Consider the following 22,335-nt stretch of genomic DNA (forward strand, 5'->3'; position numbering starts at 1 on the left):
GTAAATAAATGAACACTGAAATTAAAGTATTAATTATATATATATATATATATATATATGAAATACATGACACTTAACCACGCCCCCCCACCTCCCTAAATCAGAGGTCTCAAGAGTGGCAAGTATGATTTTTATTGACATCCAGCATCAGACATTCATATCCATTACATCACATTTTTGCATACATCATACATCTATAGTCTGCCCTAAATGTCCAAATAATATATATTTTTTTGATATCCCAACGATGCCACCCCTCCCCCCAAAATAAAAAAAGAGAAAAAAAGCAACAAAAAAAACCCTAAACAAACCAATATATATATGTATATATATACACGTATATATCCATGTCTGTCTATTTGTGTTGGCCCTGCGATGAGGATACGGCTACTTGTCCGGGGTGTACCCCGCCTTACGCCCAAATGCAGCTGAGATAGGCTTCAGCGACCCTGAAAGGGACAAACAGTAAATAAAATGAATAGATGGGTGGAGCTATGCATACAGTGACTTGGTATATGACCTATAAAGAGATCAGGCAAGAGTAGGCATTGGTGGTTCAGTGGTAGAATTCTCGCCTGCCACGCGGGAGGCCCGGGTTCGATTCCCGGCCAATGCAACCTAATTTTTTTTTTTTTAATGCCAGTAAGTCTGTCATAAAACCAGCAAGCAGTCAGTTTTATACACTATCTTTTGCAGTTTAGTCACGGAAGACCATGCTAATTTACGCTGTTGGCTTAAACGCTTATTTTGATTTGCTGTTACATTTTTTATTTGATTTAAATTTTTAATTATACTTTAATTATTGTTAATAGTTAATTGCTTTCATTTAAATTGTTTAGCCATCCTATTTTAGTCAATTATCAGTAATATATTTTCAGTTATAATGAGTGTTGTAATTATACAATGCACTTATTTATTAATACTGGTCAACACTGCCATCTAGTGGCTCTTTGTATGCCAACATTACACAGGCGTGTTCTCTTTGTGTCTCCTTTTTAATAAAATATCAAGTACGATTATTTTAGTGAATAGGTTCATTTTGGCCCAGTTTATTTACAAAGACGAACAATTTTTTATAGACGAACTTTTTTTATATAAATACGATTATTGTTACAAAATTGTTTACTTCCCTACTGTTCTTCAGCTCGTCCATCACCCTGCTCCTCTGCTGGCTGCACGCGCGGCAACATTACGGCCAACTTTTGACTCCAAACACAACTTTTTGATCCCCGATCATTAAAAAGCGTAACATGAGATCAGAGACCATTTATTTTGTCGCCTTCTCTGCTCTCACCATGTTGTCTGAAGTTGAATGACAAGCTACAACCGCCCACAGCGCCACCCGTGGACAAAATTATACTACAGTCTTCTAGCGCCGCCATTTATGTTAAACTACACACGTATTATGTTATCACACCCTTTAGGTAACAATAATAGCGGTATTGTGTATGTATTGTAAAGTATAGTCTACTTAAAGTGTACATATATGTTAAATTATATGGTATTTCGTGTTAAACTTTACTGAATTGCCATATTTGCTTTATTAAAAAGCAAATAAAAAAAGGATCTCCCCGTCGGGGAATCGAACCCCGGTCTTCCGCGTGACAGGCGGAGATACTGTCCACTATACTAACGAGGACGGTAATGCTACAGTGCACCAGTGATATTAATATAGGCGGTTTTAGATAACGGATAAGGGATATTTACAGCAGACTTCTCAAGCTTAGAGATATGTTATATACATCAGATTGTAGGTGGGGTTTTTTTGTAACTCAAGCAGATATTTATTTGGTTTTCATGTCAAAAAGTTTGAAATCAACGAGATCAATTGATTGATTGATTGATTGATTGAAACTTTTATTGGTAGATTGCACAGTACAGTACATATTCCATACAATTGACCACTAAATGGTAACACCCGAAAACATTTTACAATTTGTTTAAGTCGGGGTCCACGTTAATCAATTCATGGTATTATATTATTAGATACTAAAGTTTAAAATATACTCAATAGCATTCAACACATGTACTTCTGTCTGTTACAATGAGAAGGTGACATTTAGTAAATAATAAAAGGCTTTATTGACTCATATTATCTCAGGGCTTTCGCGGGCCGCGGTTAAGAATGTGGCAGGCCACATGTTAGGTTAAAACAAATCTATTAAACAAGACAAGAAGCAAAGAATGAAACAAAGACAAAATTTTATTAGGCTCAATTGAGGTGAATACCCTTGTACAGTGTCTCACCACGCTCTTGTCGCGTCTATGGGATCATGTTTTGTTTTGGTCATGTTCGGTTTGTTTTTTGGACAATCAGTTCCTGTTCCTTTACTTCCTTGTTTGTTTTTACTATGCCAATTTATTAGTTTCACCTGCCATGTCACGCACCTGTTCAATCATCGGTATTATTTAAACCTGTAGTTGCCAGATGGTCAGTTTGGCGACTTTACCAATACTTCCTTCATGCCATGCCATTCCTGTTCTCTCATTCTCTCCATGCCACGTAAGTTTTTTATGTCACAGTTATTGAGTTTCGGTTTTGTTTTGTCTATAGTCATGCCATATTGCTAGTTTTTGTTTATTAGCCAAGTTTTGTACTTCCGTCCCTGTGCGCGCCTTTTGTTTGCTTCCTCTGTTTGTAGTTTGTTAGTAAAAGAATTCACGTTTTGCTCGTGCCAACTGTCCTTTGCTTTGGAAAAAAAAAAACACCCCATAGTCCAAGTCCTGACAACTCTGACTAAAGATTGTATAACTCCTCTTTTACTTGGACTTTCCCTGATTAAATGGGTTGTACTTGTATAGCGCTTTTCTACCTTTTATATTTTTAAGGTACTCAAAACACTATTTCCACATTCACACACATATTCCCACACTGATGGCGGGAGCTGCCATGCAAGGCGCTAACCAGGACCATCAGGAGCAAAAGTGAAGTGTCTTGCTCAAGGACACAACGGGCGTGACTAGGATGGTAGAAGGTGGAGATTGAACCAGTAGCCCTCAGATTACTGGCGCGGCCACTCCCCTAACATCACCACGTCGTCCCAGCTGCCTGATGTTGATTACATGGCAACTGCTGTTTCTAAAGGGACAGAGGTCGTAAACCGCTATCGCCTTTGGTTACAAAACAGTTCAAAGAAAAGGTCGTAAACAACCGTTGCCCCCGGTCACAAAACAGTTCAAATAAAAGGTGCGTGGAGGCGGGTCGGGCCCTGCCTCCTCTCTGCTTTGTAGATCTTGGGTCAAGAAAAAAATCTTCCTGTGGATTAAAATACATCAAAGAACCTGACACCCTCATGTTGCTCCCCATTCTATGCAGTGGAGTTTTACAAGCTTTTTGATTGGTAAGATCAAAGACAGCTTTTGTCTGCTCGCTGGTAACTCATTGAAACACAAAGTGTTGTGATAACTTAGATACAATTATTCTGAAACCACATCTGGCCCCCGGGCCTTGAATTTGATACCTGTGAGTTAGACAAAAAAAAAATACAGCACAAACAAAGCAAAAACCGTTAAGGCACGAACGGACATATTTGCCACACAAAGGATTGAGACAAGTTTGGGGCGATAGGGAAGGGGCGAGGATAACTTCACACCTTTTTTTTTTTTCTTAACCGCATGTACTCTGCCCACATCACGGATGAACGGAACACATTCTTGAAATAGACAGAGTGAGTCATGTCTAACACCAGCTGACAATCACAAGTTCTTGACTATCAGTAATACAAACCCCGTTTCCATATGAGTTGGGAAATTGTGTTGGATGTAAATATAAACAGAATACAATGATTTGCAAATCCTTTTCAACCCATATTCAGTTGAATATGCTACAAAGACAACATATTTGATGTTCAAACTGATAAACTTTTTTTTTTTTTCGGCAAATATTCATTAACTTTAGAATTTGATGCCAGCAACACGTTACAAAGAAGTTGGGAAAGGTGGCAAAAAATACTGGTAAATTTGAGGAATGCTCATCAAACACCTATTTGGAACATCCCACATGTGTGCCGGCTAATTGGGAACAGGTGGGTGCCATGATTGGGTATAAAAACAGCTTCCCAAAAAATGCTCAGTCTTTCATAACAAAGCATGGGGCGAGGTACACCCCTTTGTCCACAACTGCGTGAGCAAATAGTCAAACAGTTTTAGAACAACATTTCTCAAAGTGCAATTGCAAGAAATTTAGGGATTTCAACATCTACGGTCCATAATATCATCAAAACAAACATTGAATGACCGACATCTATCTCTAAAGGATATCACCACATGGGCTCAGGAACACTTCAGAAAACCACTGTTACTAAATAAAGTTGGTCACTACATCTGTAAGTGCAAGTTAAAGCTCTACTTCGCAAAGCGAAAGCCATTTATCAACAACATCCAGAAACGCCGCCGGCTTCTCTGGGCCTGAGATCATCTAAGATGGACTGATGCAAAGTGGAAAAGTGTTCTGTGGTCTGATGAGTCAACATTTCAAATTTTGGGGGGAAATATTTGACATTGTGTCATCCGGACCAAAGGGGAAGCGAACCATCCAGGCTGTTATCGACGCAAAGTTCAAAAGCCAGCATCTGTGATGGTATGGGGGTGCATTAGTGCCCAAGGCATGGGTAACTTACACATCTGTGAAGGCACCATTAATGTTGAAAGGTACATACAGGTTTTGGAACAACATATGCTGCCATCCAAGCGCCGTCTTTTTCATGGACGCCCCTGCTTATTTCAGCAAGACAATGCCAAGCCACATTCAGCACGTGTTACAACAGCGTGGCTTCGTAGTAAAAGAGTGCGGGTACTTTCCTGTCTCGCCTGCAGTCCATACCTGTCTCCCATGGAAAATGTGTGGCGCATTATGAAGCGTAAAATACGACAGCGGAGACCCCGTACTGTTGAACGACTGAAGTTCTACAAAAAACAAGAATCCCATTCCACTTTCAAAGCTTCAACAAATACTTTCCTCAGTTCCCAAATATTTGAGTGTTAAAAGAAAAGGTGATGTAACACAGTGGTGAACTTGCCCTTTCCCAACTACTTTGGCACGTGTTGCAGCCATGAAATTCTAAGTTAATTATTATTTGGAAAAAAAAAAAGTTTATGAGTATGAACATCAAATATGTTGTCTTTGTAGTGCATTCAACTGAATATGGGTTGAAAATGATTTGCAAATCATCGTATTCCGTTCATATTTACATCTAACACAATGTCCCAACTCATATGGAAACGGGGTTTGTATTTTTCATTTTTGGAATATAATGGTGCCTTCACATGAAATATTTCCGTTCCTTCACAGTTCAAGGAGTGGTGCACGCCATTTCTGGTTGCAACATTGTTCATGCAGCGCTGAGGTCTCAAACCTGCCCTCAGAAACCTCACACGCCTTCTCTTTCTTTCCGTTTCTAACCAGGAAGTTCTTTTTTTTTTTTTTTTTTTCCAGCTCATGACTGTGATGCAAATCAGGTGTAGTTGTTGTGCAGACGGCTGGAAAGTCAAAGTGTCGTTGTAAAAGTCTCACTGTCCTGTGGAGAGAAGCCAGGCTGAGATGTCATCAGGTTCGAGCTCAGGTGAGTAATCATGAGAGCGGTGGTGTCGGATTGCTTTTAGTTGAGGGCCACATCGCAGTTATGTTTGCCCTCAGAGGGCCACTTCCAATTTATTACACAATTACCTATGCATTTTGTGATTCGTTTTTTTTTTTTTTTCATGTACAATGTAAAAAAATTTTTTTTTAAAAAAAGTCATTTATACATTAAAAAATTGACAGGTCAGTCGCAAAAATTTTACCGCCAAGTTTTTTTTTCAGCATGTTACAGTAGATGGAGAAAACAGTACCGCTGTTTTTCACAGCACAAAACTGGCAGCTCAGGTGTCTGATATTTACTGTAAAAAGTACAAAAAATGTTTTACTGTAAATACAAAACTGAATTTTTACAGTAAGATTCTGGCAACTTAGCTGTCGGATTTTACCGTAAAAAAAAAAAGACAACAGTAGATTTTACCGCGTACTATTGTGAATAGCAAAACGGTACCACCGTTTTTTAATGTAAAACCCTAACAGGTCAGTCACAAGAATTTTATCGTAAAATTTACAGTGGTTTTTTTCAGCATCTTACTGTAAAAACCATACCACTGTTTTTCACGTTACAAAACTGGAAGCTCAGTAGTTAGAATTTTTTTTCACGGTACAAAACGGTACAATACCACCCTTTATTACGGTAAAAAACAGACAAAAAATTTTTACCGTAAAATTTACAGTGTTCTTTTTCAGCACGTTTCTGTAAATTGAGAAAACAGTACCACTGTTTTTCACGGTAGAAAACTGGCAGCTCAGTTGTAGAATTTTACTGTCAAATGTACAGTATTTTTTTTACTGTAAATATAAAACTGTATTTTTACAGTAAAATTCTGGCAACTTAGCTGCTGAATTTTACTGTAAAAACTGTAGATTTTACTGTGTACTATTGTGAATGGCAAAACAGCACCACCGTTTTTTTTACAGTAAAAAAGTGAGAGCTTAGTTGCGAGTATTTTATGGTAAAAAAAACAAAAAAACAATGCGACTGTTTTACAGTAAAATGCTGTAAAACCACAGTAATTTTCATAAAGTCGCTGTAAAATGTATTTATTAAATTTGACAATTTAATGAATAACTTGTTTTGATATCATAGGTCAAGCAGATTAAAAGTATTTATTTGTAATTTAACAAATTTTATTATTTTTAATGTTATATTTATGTTTAAAAAATATGTGATTGCATTGAGTTCATGTATTTTTTCTGTCAAAATGGGAAAAAAATTACGCATTTAGCAAAAATATATAAAGTACCGTATTTCCTTGAATTGCCGCCAGGGCGCTAATTATTTTAAAACTTCTTCTCTGGCGTTTACCAAAGGCATGCGGTAAAGGCAAGCATGCGCTAACTATTTTAAAACCTCTTCTCACTCTGGCACTTACCAAAGACATGCGGTAAATTTAGGCCTGGGCTTATAAATTTGAGTGTGATGTAAGGATACCATCATGAAAAGCACATTTAATAAAACCCTAACCCTAACCTTCCTTATCTTTCTTCTGTTTTAAAAGTCTCTGTCTCGATGGAGGTCTTCCTTTATTACCTCCTGCTTCGATTGAAAGTCCAGTTTAGAAAACGGTTTTATTTTTTAGATATGTAATCCTCCATGTTAAAAGTGCAAGCGAGAGGAAAAAATAAACAATCGCTGCTCACTCTTGCTGCTTGTTGTCACTTCTTCTGCAGCCGAGTAGTCGCAAGAAGGATCACTAGCGCCCTTTACCAACAGGAGGCGGGAGTCATTTAATGACTCATATTTGACACACGCAGCTACGGTATATTAATAAAACATAACTGCTTACTGTTCTTTTTAGCATATTCAATAGCTTGGACCTTAAATCCTACTGAATAGCTCTTAATCTTCTTCCCTTTATGCGATTTCAAATTATTGAAATCAGCCTCCTCCATTTTGAAAATGATGACAGGTGAAGTGTCACTCGTGACGTGACGAGTTTGACCCGGAGGAAATTCTAAGCAGGCGCATACCAGGGCCGTCACTAGACCTAATACTGCACTGGGGCACACCTGGGGCACAAATAATTAATGTGAGCGTGCAAAGCGCACAAGCAAAAACATTTTTAGCACTTATTTATCATAAAAAATACATAAATAGTGCTTTAAACTATGAAATCATATCAGATTATGTTGTATGGATCTTTGATTAACCACCTGAAATGAACTAATGCATTTGACCTACTTGTGCACTTTTTTACTCCAGACTTCTAAACTGCTACTGGTAAAAGCAAAAACGAAGAGCAATGAATCTTTTTGAAATATATATTGCAGTAATCATCTGCAAACTTAACATCTACAAAAGTAAAACAAAAAATAAAGCACCCCTACATCTCTGGGTTCTTTTATATTATTTAATTTCCATTTATGGCAATGTGGCTAATCCTATTTCAGATACACAAAACTATAAAATATACACAAAACAATAAAGCCACAGTAGTAGAATAAATGAACTGTTGTGTGTCTATTGAGGGAATCATTTTCTGAGAAGTAAACTGTAACGTCTCCTTTTTATTTTTGCAAAGAGGTCAATCACTCTGGACAGACATGGAAATATTACAGTAACTGTTATACAGTTGACCAGTGGTTCCCAACTGGTGAGTTGTGACATAAAAGTGGATTGTGTGTCATTTTCAGTGAGTCGCAGTCACGTGTGCATGAAAAAAAAAAAGTTTAGGGAGACAAAAAATCAAATTGTGGCAACAAAACGAGATTATTTTAGCCTTTTTTCTAGTGACTATTAGTGAGTATTTTAGCAAAAGGCAAACCGACTAACAAGTTGGAGGAGGACTCAGGACAGACATGGAAATATATTTTAAAAAAATCTAAATGTGGCAACAAAACCCGATATTTTCAGCCATCTTTCTGAAAACAAATACAGAAATGTTACTATTTTTTCTGGAAATAAAACCAGATGCTTTAGCTGTAGCCATTTTTCTGGTGACAAAACAAGATTATTTTAGTCAGTCACACCGATTAACAAGACAAGTCTACTGTGCTATTTTTCTGTGAAATAAACTTGAATGATTGAAAAATTTGGCTCACGACTTGATGATATGGAAAAATGTTTTTCTTCCTGAAGATAAACCATTTGAGAAGCACTCAACTCACACACGCTTACTCCAAATCATCATTGATGCAGAACCAGCAGACAATAACCAACATTATTTTTCATGTTGATTGGAAATTCCCCCGACAGCTCGCACAGCAAATGAATATGTTTGTCTTGATACAAGGAAGAACGTTAGCTAACTTAGCATCAACTTAAGGCAATGATGTTGCCTAGCTAGCTAGGACTTTACTTACATCTCTCATTCCTGCTGTTTCTTCTCAGCTGCAGGCAAATAACTTTCTTAAATCCATCTAGGAGTTACAGTTTGAGTCAAATCAAAATCAAAATATTGTAATTAACAAATTATTGTTGGCTAACGTCACCTACCTCATGCAGTGATTCGAACCCCCCCACCCCCCTCTCTCTCTCTCTCTCTCTCTCTCTCTCTCTCTCTCTCAACCGAAGTCTCGATCCACACGTGAATAAATTACCATATTAAGTAGCCATGTGCTCACTGTTTCATGGAGTGAATACAGTAGCAATCAATTACCATACTAAGTAGTATGTGCGCTGTTGTCTATGTTATGTAGACTTAAAACTGAAGCGTTTTTTTTTATTGGTGATATTTTTACTGGGGCACTGCAGATCAACAGTGGGGCATGTGCCCCACTGAAATATGTCTGGCGACGCCCCTGGCGCATACTATATACCTGGCGGCAATTCAAGGAAATACTTTAATGATGCATATTGTTTCCAGGCTTTTGAGGGCCCAAAAAAATGATGTGATGTTCCAGATGTGGGCCCCGGGGCCTTGAGTTTGACACCTGTGCATTAGAGCCTAAACAAGTTTTCTTTCACTTAAGTGCTTGAAGACTATTTATTCCAGCAGGTGAGAAGGAGACTTCCAAACTGGAGACTTTCCTGCACTTTTCATTGTTCAGGACCCTGAGAACTTGCTGGAGGTCTCGCTTCAAGGTGGGAACCTCGGGCAAAGGTCCAGGATCATGAATGACCGTGGACAGCGTGGCCTTAAAAAAGGACTGCTGTGTGTCTCCGTGGTTTAGGACTCGGAGAGGACGGAGCAGAGCGAGCGTCCAACACGCGACAGATCACTCATGGAGTTGTCTTCAAAATGGTTCATCGAGACTCAAGTGGCACACTTTGCTTCAAACGGTTTCTTCCCCGCCTGGTTTGGGGGTTTCATCACCAGGGAGTAAGTCCTCGGACAAAATTATTATCCACATTAAAATGATGATTCTTTTGCTGCAACTTTTGATTATTATTTTTTTTTTTACAAAAGCTATCTTTTTATTGTGTCAGGCTTGTCTCTGACAGTTTGGCCATGTTTTAGTTTTTCCTCTGCGTTTGTCTTTGTTTCCTGTCAGCGCTCTTATTTTGTCCGTTTCCTGTTTGTCTCCCTGAGTGCTGTGTCTCCCCAGCTCTGGCTGATTGGCACCTGGCCACACCTGGTGTCAATCAGCCAGATACTACTTAAAGCTGCCTTCCCCTCCAATCAGGGCTGGATTATTGTCACCACTACCTTTCAATGTCATGAATACTTATTGTGGTTGTGTCTACTTCTGTTCACTCTGCTCATGTCATAGTTCCTTCGTGTCACAGTAAGTGTTTTTGTTTCTAGTCTAGGCGGCGGCATGGCGTAGTGCAGGGGTAGGGAACCTGTGGCTCTTTTGATGACTGCATCTGGCTCTCAGACAAATCTTAGCTGACATTGCTTAACGCGATAATTGTGAATAATTTTGCTGGTAATCAGTGTTAAAAATAACGTGCAGAATATAAAACATTCTCATGCATTTATATCCATCCATCCATCCTGTTCAAGAAGTCGCATTAATGGTAAGAAGTATTTTATGTCACGATGGGGGGTTACAGCTTGCTGCGGGGTCGTGCTCCCAGGAAGGCAGACAGACTACTCGGGACATGGCATTTAGGTAAAAACATGATTTAATTTTAACAAAAAAAATATACAAACAAAAATCGCTCACAGCGGAGGCACAACTTGGGCTAAAGAAAAAAGCAAACACATAAACAGACTAAGAACATAAATCAAACAAAACTTACTTGGCATGGCATGAAGCACAAAACTATGGCAAGGCATGAAACACGTCAGCACAGGGCGACTGACTGGCAAAGACGAGCTTAAATACTGCCTCTGATTAGTGCTCGGGAAGCAGGTGAGCGGGCATTTTGTCCACCCGAGACAGGTGGACAAAATGAGTAACCAAGGAAACCAGACAAGGGAGTGGAAAACAACAGGAACTTAGAGTCCAAAGGACAAACAGCACATGGCCAAACAAAAACATGATCAACAGACATGACATTTTATTTATTTTTGTTTAGCTTCAGAATAAAAATGTTATTAAAAAGAATAAGAGACTTATTATACTCTAAAATGTTGGTCTTACTTAAAAATGCATGCATTTAGTTGTATTCAGTGTTAAAAAATATGATATGGCTCTCACGGAAATACATTTTGAAATATTTGGCTTTCATGGCTCTCTCAGCCAAAAAGGTTCCCGACCCCTGGCGTAGTGGGTAGAGCGGCTGTGCCAGAAACCTGAGGGCTACACGTTCACTTCCCACCTATTGACATCCAAATGGCTGCCGTTGTGTCCTTGGGCAGGACACTTCACCCTTGCCCTTGGTGCCGCTCACACCGGTGAATAAATGATGAATGAATAATTGGTGGTGGTCGGAGGGCGCAAACTGGCAGCCACGCTTCCGTCAGTCTACCCCAGGGCAGCTGTGGCTACAGATGTAGCTTACCACCACCAGGTGTGAATGAATGATGGGTTCCCACTTCTCTGTGAGCGCTTTGAGTATCTAACAATAGAAAAGCGCGATATAAATCTAATCCATTATTATTATTCCACAGTTAGCCTTTGTGCTTATTTTTTGTTCATAGCCAAGTTTGTTCTCTGCCTTGTGCGCGCCTTTTGTTTGTAGCTTTTTGTTTATTTTTGTTTTAATGTTGAATTAAATCATATTTACCTGCACCATGCCTGCCGTCTTCTCTGCATCTTGGGGTTCGTCACCAACTCAATGTGACATAGTGGGCTTGTCCAAACTATGGTCAGTTATTAGACATAGTGCATATTGTTTGATTTAGGAGTTATACTTCAGTTTTTATTGCATTTAATACATTTTTTTAGGATTCTAAGAACGTTACTATCATATTGAGTTTAAAAAAAAAAATGTGTGTGTTTGCAAACCTTCCAAAAGCACATGTTTCTAGTAAAACTCATTATTTCAAGCATTATTAGACATATTGCATGTTTGATTTAGGAGTTATGCTTGAAACAATTTTTTATTGCATTCAATACATTTTTTTCAGGATTCTAAGAACGTTACTGTCATATTGAGTTAAAAAAAATGTTTTTTTGTGTTTGCAAGCCTTCCAAAAGCACATGTTTCTAGTAAAACTCACAAAAACTCATTATTTCAAGCATTATTAGACATATTGCACGTTTGGTTTGGAAGTTATGCTAGAAACATTTAAAAATGTGCCGTTCATGTGGACTTTTTGTGGTTCTTCTCCAGAAATGCTGAAGTCATGCTGAAAGAAAAAGAGCACGGCAGTTTCCTCATCCGTCTGAGTGACAGAGTCATCGGCTACATCTTGTCTTACAGGTGAGGATGCTGTCGAGTCCTTCCTTGGCAGATCAACTGAAATTGTCATCGACACCCAAAGAGAGCACCTGTGTAACACAACATGTCATCCACTGGTAGATTACTATGAAAAAGATATCATGTATATTTTTATTTAATATCGAAACTTATGGACCAACTCTTGGGACATTTTTTTTTTTTTAAAGTGGGTAACTGGTGTGTGTGTGTGAGTGACAGGAAGAAAAGCTCTGACCCACTTGGCGAGGTGTAGTTACAGCACCTCAAGTGAGGTCGATCAATCAATCAATGTTTATTTATATAGCCCTAAATCACGAGTGTCTCAAAGGGCTGCACGAGCCACAACGACATCCTCTGCTCAGATCCCACATCAGGGCAAGGAAACACTCAACCCAATGAGACAATGAGAAACCTTGGGGCGACCAGTGCAATTGGCGTCGAGTGGATCTAGAATAGTATAGTGAGAGTCCAGTCCATAGTGGATCTAACATAATAGTGAGAGTCCAGTCCATAATGGATTTAACATAATAGTGAGTGTCCAGTCCATAGTGGATCTAACATAATCGTGAGAGTCCAGTCCATAGTGGATCTAACATAATTGTGAGAGTCCAGTCCATAGTGGATCTAGCATATTTGCGAGAGTCCGGTCCATAGTGGATCTAACATAATAGTGTGAGAGTCCAGTCCATAGTGGATCTAACATAATCATGAAAGTCCGGTCCATAGTGGATCTAACATATTTGCGAGCATCCAGTCCATAGTGGATTTAACATAATAGTGTGAGAGTCCAGTTTATAGTGGATCTAACATAATAGTGAGAGTCCAGTCCATAGTGGATCTAACATAATCGTGAAAGTCTGGTCCATAGTGGATCCAACATATTTGCAAGAGTCCAGTCCATAGTGGATTTAACATAATACTGTGAGAGTCCAGTCCATAGTGGATCTAACATAATAGTGAGAGTCCAGTCCATAGTGGATCTAACATAATCATGAAAGTCCAGTCCATAGTGGATCAGACATATTTGCGAGAGTCCAGTCCATAGTGGATCTAACATATTAGTGAGAGTCCAGTCCATAGTGGATCCAACACAATATTATGTTGGATCCACTATGGACTGAAATCTCACTATTATGCTAAATCCACTATGGACTGGACTCTCTCACTATCATGCTAGATCCACTATGGACTGGACTCTCTCACTATCATGCTAGATCCACTATGGACTGGACTCTCTCAATATTATGTTAGATCCACTATGGACTGGACTCTCACGATTATGCTAGATCCACTATGGACTGGACTCTCACTATTATGTTAGATCCACTATGAACTGGACTCCCAGGATTATGTTAGATCCACTATGGACTGGACTCTCACTATTATGTTAGATCCACAACGGTCTGGACTCTCACACTATTATGTTAGATCCACTATGGTCTGGACTCCCACAATACTATGTTAGATCCAGTATGGACTGGACTCTCACACTATTATGTTAGATCCACTATGGACTGGACTCTCACAATGTTATGTTAGATCCACTATGGACTGGACTCTCACACTATTATGTTAGATCCACTATGGACTGGACTCTCACTATTTTGTTGGATCCACTATGGACTGGACTCTCAGTATTATGTTAGATCCACTATGGACTGGACTTTAACAATATTATGTCCGACCCTCTCGACGTCTATTGCACAGGTCGCCCCACATCTGCGGTCCTCTCCAAAGTTTCTCATAGTCATTATCGACGTCCCACTGGGTTGTGAGTTTTTCCTTGCCCTTATGTGGGCGCGGATGTCGTTGTAGCTTGTGCAGCCCTTTGAGACACTTGTGATTTAGGTCTATATAAATAAACATTGATTGAACGTTCAAGTTTCAAGTTAAAAGTTTTTAACCTGCCTCTTAAAAGAATCGGAATCGAGAATCATTTGGAACTGGAATTTTCCGAACTCAAACCTGAGCTCAGCTGTTGGTAGAAGTAGTTAACATGCTTAAAGTGTGAATACTTGGCACGGCTCAGCCTCAACCAGACTCTCCCAGGTGCATAGAGTTTTAGACCCCCCCGGTTTGATTCCAGTTCACCTCTGGATGACTTTCCACGTACCATGAACATATTTTCCTGTGCAGAGGCAGAGATCGTTGCCGACACTTCGCGATAAGCCAAAGTAAGTCGGGACACTTCATCGTCAGTGGAGACACCAAGGGACACGGCACAGTCCTGGAGCTGATCCAGCACTACAAAAATAACCCCATTCAGCCATTCCGAGAGTACCTCACCTCTTCGTGCTTCGAGGTGGGTTGGAACTCCGCTTCACTTCACTTGCATTCGCTGCAGTGCAGATAAAAATGTTGTTCTCTGTTTCTGCAGACACCTTCGGACATGGTCTATGACGTGATCCAGCACATGTCGCCGCCTGGCAAGACTGGAGAGAGGGCACACACCTCTGGTTGTTTACCCCCAATGAGCCAAAGAACGCTTGAGGTAGGAGTAGTCATCACCGTGTCGTTCCAAGAGTTGAATGAGCTTTTCCACCGACCAGGATGTTCCGCCAGTGCCGAGGAGAGACAAAGACCTCATGGCTGGCTCCCCCGTCAGTCAACGGGACAAGGGTCTGTATGCTAAGATCAGAAAGCAACCCACTAGGGCGCTTCAGGGTATCCATCACCACGTACCAAGGAGGTTTCAAGGGAGCCCCAGAAAGTGTCGTCCTCTGTCTGCACCAGACACCGTATACTCTATGGTCAGCGGTTCTGATGAACCCCACGACAGTCCAAGAACTACGAGGCACCTACCACCTGAGAGGACGGACCCAGGCAGACAATCCCCAAAAACTCTCAGCACCGACCGCCTGAGTGACTGCGCTGCCTACTTCCTGGCCGGGACCCCTGGTAGTCCTCATGCAGCGTGCATAGACCCCACGTCACACGCGCTCAATCTTCACTCAGTCTACACCAACAATAACACCTACGAGGCCATTCCTGGGATCGCAGAGACATTCGGCTTCAAACCCAACTGTAACACCTACGAGTCACTGTAGGACGGCGGTCGCCAACCCGTCGATCGCCATGGACCAGTCAGACCAGGGCGAACAGAAGGCCTTTAGACCGTCTTATATCCGGGTCAATACAATAGTTTGTATCGTTAAAGGTTTGAACAGGTTCTATAATTTGTACATATCATGAAGAAAGGGCTGGTTACACCAAGCCAAGCCTTTACGTTGGGTTTTGTTAATGCTGTCCAGTGTTCCTGTCCTTTGCCTTTATTTTGGCGGCTCTTCCTGTTTTGTTGGTGTTTTCCCGAGGCTGCTTCACTTTTGTCCCAGAGCATTTCCCCTCACCTTTTTTCTGTTGCAATCAAGACTATTTACCGTATTTCCTTGAATTTCCGCCGGGGCGCTAATTAATTTAAAACCTCTTCTCAATCCGGGGTTTACCAAAGGCATGCGGTAAATTTAGGCCTGCTCTTATAAATTTGAGTGTGATGTAAGTAACCATCATGAAAAGCACATTTGATGAAAAAAATACGTTATTATGGTCTTACCTTTACTTATAAATGAAGTCAATGCGCAGCTCCTTTTGATCAAAAGCATCGATAACTTGTTTATAAAAGTCTTCCTTATCTTTCTTCAGTTTTAAAAGTCTCTCTGTCTCGATGGAGATCTTCCTTTATTAGCTCCTGCTTCGATTGAAAGTCCAGTTTAGAAAACTGTTTTATTTTAGAAATGTAATCCTCCATGTTAAAAGTGCAACCGAGAGGAAAAAGTAAACAATCGCTGCTCACTCTTGCTGCTTGTTGTCACTTCTTCTGCAGCCGAGTTGTCACAAGAAGGATCACTAGCGCCCTCTACCACCAGGAGGCGGGAGTCATTTAATGACTCATATTTGACACACGCAGCTACGGTATATTAATAAAACATAGCTGCTTACTGTTCTTTTTAGCATATTCAATAGCTTGGACCTGAAATCCTACTGAATAGCTCTTAATCTTCTTCCCTTTATGCGATTTCAAATGATTGAAATCAGCCTCCTCCATTTTGAAAATGATGACAGGTGAAGTGTCACTCATGACGTGACGAGTTTGAACCGGCGGAAATTTTAGACATATGCTCAATATTTTGCGAAACAAATTTGACCCGGCAGTAATTCAAGGTAGGCGCATACTATATACATGGCGGCAATTTAAGGAAATACGATAAGTGTTGTCGGGACTTTGTTGATGTTGATGTTATCGTTTCATTGGACGACAGAGGAGCTTGTTGATGCTAAACCTAACATGCACTACTTTGTGGACGCCATCAGCTCCACATTTTCCCGTTTGTGCTTTGCTGGGTTTCAGAAGTTTTGTTTTGTTCTTGTTTTTTTAGAGCACTTCTAGTTTTTTTGGTTTGTTAAACCTAACACGCACTAGACAACTTGTCTTTCAGTAGTAAGTAAACAAACAAAGGCTCCTAATTAGTCTGCTGATGTATGCAGTAACATATTCTGTCATTTATACACCTATTATTTTGTCATAATTATGAGGGACAAGTGGTACAAAATTGATTGAAACTTTTATTAGCAGATTGCACAGTGCAGTACAATTGACCACTGAATGGTAAAACTCCAATAAGTTTTTCAACTTGTTTTAAGTCGGGGTCCACGTACATAAACGCATGGTATTAATTAATTAATAATATTAATTAATTTGTAATATACTTGTTCATTTACTGTTAATATCTGCCTATTTTCTCTGTTAACATGTTGTATCTACAGTTTTTTTTAATGTAATAATCAGTTATTCTTCTGTTGTTTGGATACTTTACATTAGTTTTGGATGATACCACAAATCTAGGTATCGATCCGATACCAAGTAGTTAAAGGATCATACATTGGCATACTTGCCAACCTTGAGACCTCCGAATTTGGGGGGTTGAGACGTTTGGGGCTAGCGGGGGTGTATATAATTTCACGTGTGTGTGTGCGTGTATATATACATATATATATATATATATATATATATATATATATATATATATATATATATATATATATATATATATACATACATACATAAATAATGCATTCATAACCCTTCTCCTTCGAGCTGTCCTGGATGAACTGAAATTATTTTTTTCCAATCATTTTGGAACTTGCAAGCGTACTTCTTCTTCTTACTCGCCATCGCCATGTCTCTTCTTCGTTCATCTGCTTGGTCTCTGTTATGTTTTTGGACATTACTACTTGCCGTAGTTTTGAAGCAATGCATGTTGGGAATCCGGATGTTGTGTGTCAGTGTATCAACGTGCGGGCTGGAATAAACACACGCTGAGAAATAGCTCCGTGCCTGCCTACTTTATGGGTTATAGATACACCTATGGATAACGGAGACATATATAATAGTCTCCTTTTCAGGTGAGAGAGGACGCTAAAGGCACGTGCCCAATATTGTTGTCCGGGTGGAAATCGGGAGAAATTCGGGAGGATGGTTGCCCCGGGAAATTTTTGGGAGGGGCACTGAAATTCGGGAGTCTCCCGGGAAATCTGGGAGGGTTGGCAAGTATGTACATTGGTCTTATTCAAAGTCCTCGTGTCAAATTTACAAACATAATATACATTTTTAAAAAATGAAAAGAGATTTTGTGACGATAAAATATACCGAAGTAATCATAGTAGTATCGACTCAATACGCTCCTGTACTTGGTATCATTACAGTGGATGTCAGGTGTGGATCCACCCATGGCGTTTGTTTACATTTTGACGCCGGTGAGCTATTGTATCCTCCTACGGTGTGTAGTGAAGCATGTTTAGCTATTCCCCGTCCTGCAGTGATAATGATACGTGTAAGAAACTCACTTTATTTGTTGCCATGGAGACGAGGATTAGTGATTTAGTGATTAGTGAAACACCGCCGACCCCTTGCTGAGGGTGTTTCAGTGTTATAACTTCACCTTTACGGTTAATTTTTAGGCCAAAATGCGTCCGTTCTCCCTTTTCTGTCTACACTCTGTGTCTGCTTGTAAGTACTCTGTGTGTGTGCACTGCCGAAAGTCCTCCTCTGCTCGTAAAACCAGCAATGACGCGACGTGACGACGACCCACCGTCATGCCCGTTTAAAATAGGAGGGGGAGGGGGGGGCGGTACTTTTTAGAGGCAGTATAGTACCGAATATGATTCATTAGTATACCAGTACTACTACAACCATACTCTGTTGGTAGAGTGGCCGTGCCAGCAACTTGAGGGTTGCAGGTTCGATTCCCGCTTGTGCCATCCTAGTTACTGCCGTTGTGTCCTTGGGCAAGACACTTTACCCACCTGCTCCCAGTGCCACCCACACTGGTTTAAATGTAACTTAGATATTGGGTTTCACTATGTAAAGCGCTTTGAGTCACTTGAGAAAAGCGCTATATAAATAAAATTCACTTCACTTCACTTCACTCTAAACCAAACACAATTAATGCCAATCCTCACTTTTTTTTTTCCCCCCCCGAATAAGAATCGATAAGAGAAAGTGGAATCGGAACCGGAAAAATCTTAACCAGTAACAGACGTGTCCGCACGGTTCAACTCGCTTCGTCCTGAGCACAGCCTAATGAATTATCGTGGCAACTGTTAGCCCGCCACTTCAACCTAATTAAAGACAGCATACCGTATTTCCTTGAATTTCCGCCGGGTATATAGTATGCACATGCTTAGCATTACCGCCGGGTCAAACTCGTTTCGCAAAATATTATTTTTATTAGCGCATGTCTAGAATTTCCGCCGGGTCAAACTCGTTTCACCAAATAATTAGGATATGCCTATAATTTCCACCGGGTCAAACTCGTCACGTCACGAGTGACACTTCACCTGTCATCATTTTAAAAATAGAGGAGGCTGACTTCAATAATTTCAAATCGCATAAAGGGGAGAAGATTAAGAGCTATTCAGTAGGATTTAAGGTCCAAGCTATTGAATATGCTAAAAAGAACAGTAAGCAGCTATGTTTTATTAATATACCGTAGCTGCGTGTGTCAAATATGAGTCATTAAATGACTCCCGCCTCCTGGTGGTAGAGGGCGCTAGTAATCCTTCTTGCGACTACTCGGCTGCAGAAGAAGTGACAACAAGCAGCAAGAGTGAGCAGCGATCGTTTATTTTTTCCTCTCGCTTGCACTTTTAACATGGAGGATTACATATCTAAAATAAAACAGTAATCTAAACTGGACTTTCAGTCAAAGCAGGAGGTAATAAAGGAAAATCTCCATCGAGACAGAGTCTTTTAAAACTGAAGAAAGATAAGGAAGACTTCTACAAACAAGTTATCGATGCTTTTGATCAGAAGGAGCTGCACATGGACTTCATTTATAAGTAAAGGTAAGACCATATTAACGTTATTTTTTTATTAAATGTGCTTTTTCCCGATGGTATCCTTACATCACACTCCAATTTATAAGCGCAGGCCTAAATTTACCGCATGCCTTCGGTAAGGGTCAGAGTGAGAAGAGGTTTCAGAATAATTAGCGCCCCGGCGGCAATTCAAGGAAATACGGTAAGTTAGATTAGTTGATGATGAATACATACTAGGTTAATAGACAACTACGTTCATGTTTTTCCTACCTGTTCGCCGTTTGACTCATTTCAAACAACCTTTTCAAACATTCTACACTACAAATAAATACAATAATTTAAGTTTCCTGCTGATATTGTGTTGGCCATTACTCAAGGATCTAACACCATATCGGTCGCCCAGGGGCGGTCCTCTCCAACGCTTGTCATTGTCCCATTGGATTGAGTTTTTCCTTGCCCTGATGTGGGATCTGAGCCGAGGATGTTGTTGTGGCTTGTGCAGCCCTTTGAGACACTCGTGATGTAGGGCTACATGAGTAAACGATTGATTGATTGAAGTGGAATGTTATGCCCGTTTGATTGTGGACTATTACTGACACCTTGTGGCGATGGGAAATGCTGCGCGTCAATAGTTTGGCACTTCCGGTTTAGTTTGGACACTTCCTGTTTACGATGTTAGTTCAGTTCATAAAAAATGAGAAGTAGACGAGTTGTGTTAACTCATACAAGCCTTGGAAAAGATAAGTCTGTAAGTAAACTGTTTAACTTGTTTATGTAACTCAATACTAAGGTGGAAAGTGGCTAAATTTGATAGTAAGATGTGTATTGAAAAACGATTATTGTGCACTATTTTAATGAATGTTTGAGGATTCAAAATGGCTGCCGTTCGCATATTTCCACCATCGAAATAGTTTCAACACTCAGCAGTATTTGTTTGGTAATAATGCTGTATATTTGTGTAAAGCTAATGTTTACATATTGTGTATTACATTTCAGTTTGTTAATTGAATCATGAGCTTATACATTGTCATTGTGTGTATTTCAGTTTTACAAGAATAATAATAATAAAAAATAAAAATCCAGTGCAAGACAAAGCAAGATCAACAACAATAAAGAGCCTAAATGGATTCATCTGCTTTGGAACTTTATTAGAATTTCCTGGATTGGTTGTTAGCTGTCTGCCAAGCTTTATAACCTCAACACATTCAGTGAGAGCAGAACAGGAAATGTTGGGACATTCTTAATTGATATATTTGTAAGGGGAGACTTTTCCATATCTCATTACTGTCGTATTTAAGGTGGCAGATTGTCTATTTAAAATCCAAATCTTCCATTGTGCTACGGTGTGAACATTTAAAACAGGGGTGTCAGACACGCGGCCCGCGGGCCAATTGCGGCCCGTGTGATTTTATTTTGTGGCCCCCACCTTAATGTTAGTGCGGCCCACGAGTTTTATATGAATGGTGCCGTGTAATTTGTGTCAAAAATGGCTCTGTCAAAATTCTGAGTTGCCTACCTACAGAGGTGGGTAGTAACGCGCTACATATACTCCGTTACATCTACTTGAGTAACTTTTGGGATAAATTGTTCTTCTAAGAGTAGTTTTTATGCAACATACTTTTACTTTTACTTGAGTATATTTATAGAGAAGAAACGCTACTTTTACTCCGCTCCATTTATCTGCAATCAGGTCGCTACTCGCTACTTTTTTTTTTAATCTATCTGTTAATGCACGCTTTGTTTGTTTTGATTTTGTCAGACACGCATTCAAAGTAGGAACTACGCATGCTTGCGTTTCACCAATCACATGCAGTCACTGGTCACGTTGGACCAATCAAACAGAGTCAGGTGGTCACGTGACCGTCACACGTAGAACCCGACATGTTGAAAAACTTATTGGGGTGTTACCATTTAGTGGTCAACTGTACGGAATATGTACTGTACTGTGCAATCTACTAATAAAAGTTTCAATCAATCAACCAATCAATCAAAAGTGTAAAGGAAAAAAGACACTTTTTATTTCAACCGTACTTCCCGTCAAAAGCCTAAAGACTGATCGCACAGTTCCTGTCTTCACAATAAAAGCGCCGCTCCATCGCGCCTGCGCTAAGAAAATAAGAGTCTACGAAAGCCAGAGCAAACAAGCTAGCAAGCTACGGAGTTTGCCGCCAATGTATTTCTTGTAAAGTGTATAAAAACGAATATGGAAGCTGGACAAATAAGATGCCAAAAACCAACGACTTTCATGATGTATTAGACAGGAAGAAGGAACTTTTTTTCTCCTCCATTTGAAAACCGGGACGTTATCAGCACTACTGTCTGATTCCAATCAATGCAAGTCATCAGAATCAGGTAATACACCAACTTATATTCTTATCTTCATGAAAGATAGGAATCAATATGTTAAACATGCATGTGTATTCATTAAAACACCTTTAACATGTGAACAAAAACGGTAAAATAAATAAATATAAATTAGATATTGTATATATAAAGGTATGTGTATATATATATATAATATATATATATGTGTGTATGTATATGTATATATGAGGTAGATTACCTCGACTCGGTCATTTATTAAGTAATTGATTAACGTTGAAAAACTTATTGGGGTGTTACCATTTAGTGGTCAATTGTAGGGAATATGTACTGTACTGTGCAGTCTACTAATACAAGTTTCAATCAATCAATCAATGAATGCCTACTGAGCCTATGGTGCTGTTAAGTTATTGTGGCTCAATTTGCC

General features: G+C 39.7%; 1 protein-coding gene and 2 non-coding genes across 7 annotated transcripts; 2 read left to right on the forward strand and 1 right to left on the reverse strand.

The window, feature by feature from the left end:
• The first annotated feature begins 545 nt into the window (after window positions 1–545).
• On the forward strand, window positions 546–616 carry trnag-gcc (transfer RNA glycine (anticodon GCC)). The gene has a single exon. It is a non-coding gene; the product is annotated as a tRNA-Gly (tRNA).
• A 951-nt stretch (window positions 617–1,567) lies between these two features.
• On the reverse strand, window positions 1,568–1,639 carry trnad-guc (transfer RNA aspartic acid (anticodon GUC)). The gene has a single exon. It is a non-coding gene; the product is annotated as a tRNA-Asp (tRNA).
• Window positions 1,640–2,365: 726 nt separating this feature from the next.
• LOC133563018 (SH2 domain-containing protein 7-like) lies at window positions 2,366–17,595 on the forward strand. 5 transcript variants are annotated; one of them, XM_061916921.1, is made up of 9 exons: window positions 2,444–2,503; window positions 5,291–5,345; window positions 5,435–5,561; window positions 9,514–9,602; window positions 9,692–9,840; window positions 12,186–12,275; window positions 14,409–14,574; window positions 14,650–14,763; window positions 14,822–17,595. In XM_061916921.1, the coding sequence occupies exons 3-9, from the start codon at window positions 5,540–5,542 to the stop codon at window positions 15,317–15,319; spliced, it is 1,128 nt and encodes a 375-aa protein (XP_061772905.1). In that variant the 5' UTR covers window positions 2,444–2,503; window positions 5,291–5,345; window positions 5,435–5,539; the 3' UTR covers window positions 15,320–17,595. The 5 variants fall into 5 exon arrangements, with proteins under 5 accessions (XP_061772906.1, XP_061772908.1, XP_061772905.1 ...); XM_061916923.1 differs by having other exon boundaries at window positions 9,517–9,602; XM_061916922.1 differs by lacking the exon at window positions 5,291–5,345 and having other exon boundaries at window positions 2,366–2,503.
• The last annotated feature ends 4,740 nt before the right edge of the window (window positions 17,596–22,335 follow it).

This window comes from Nerophis ophidion, linkage group LG12 (assembly GCF_033978795.1).
Source record: "Nerophis ophidion isolate RoL-2023_Sa linkage group LG12, RoL_Noph_v1.0, whole genome shotgun sequence".
Taxonomy (NCBI): Eukaryota; Metazoa; Chordata; class Actinopteri; order Syngnathiformes; family Syngnathidae; genus Nerophis; species Nerophis ophidion.

Excerpts from the sequence above, each read along its gene's own strand:
- LOC133563018 (XM_061916922.1), top strand. The coding sequence starts at position 5,540 with ATGTCATCAGGTTCGAGCTCAG. Across the intron at positions 12,276-14,408 it reads GGCTACATCTTGTCTTACAG|AGGCAGAGATCGTTGCCGAC; the intron begins GTGAGGATGCTG and ends TTTCCTGTGCAG. Across the intron at positions 14,764-14,821 it reads TGAGCCAAAGAACGCTTGAG|GATGTTCCGCCAGTGCCGAG; the intron begins GTAGGAGTAGTC and ends TCCACCGACCAG.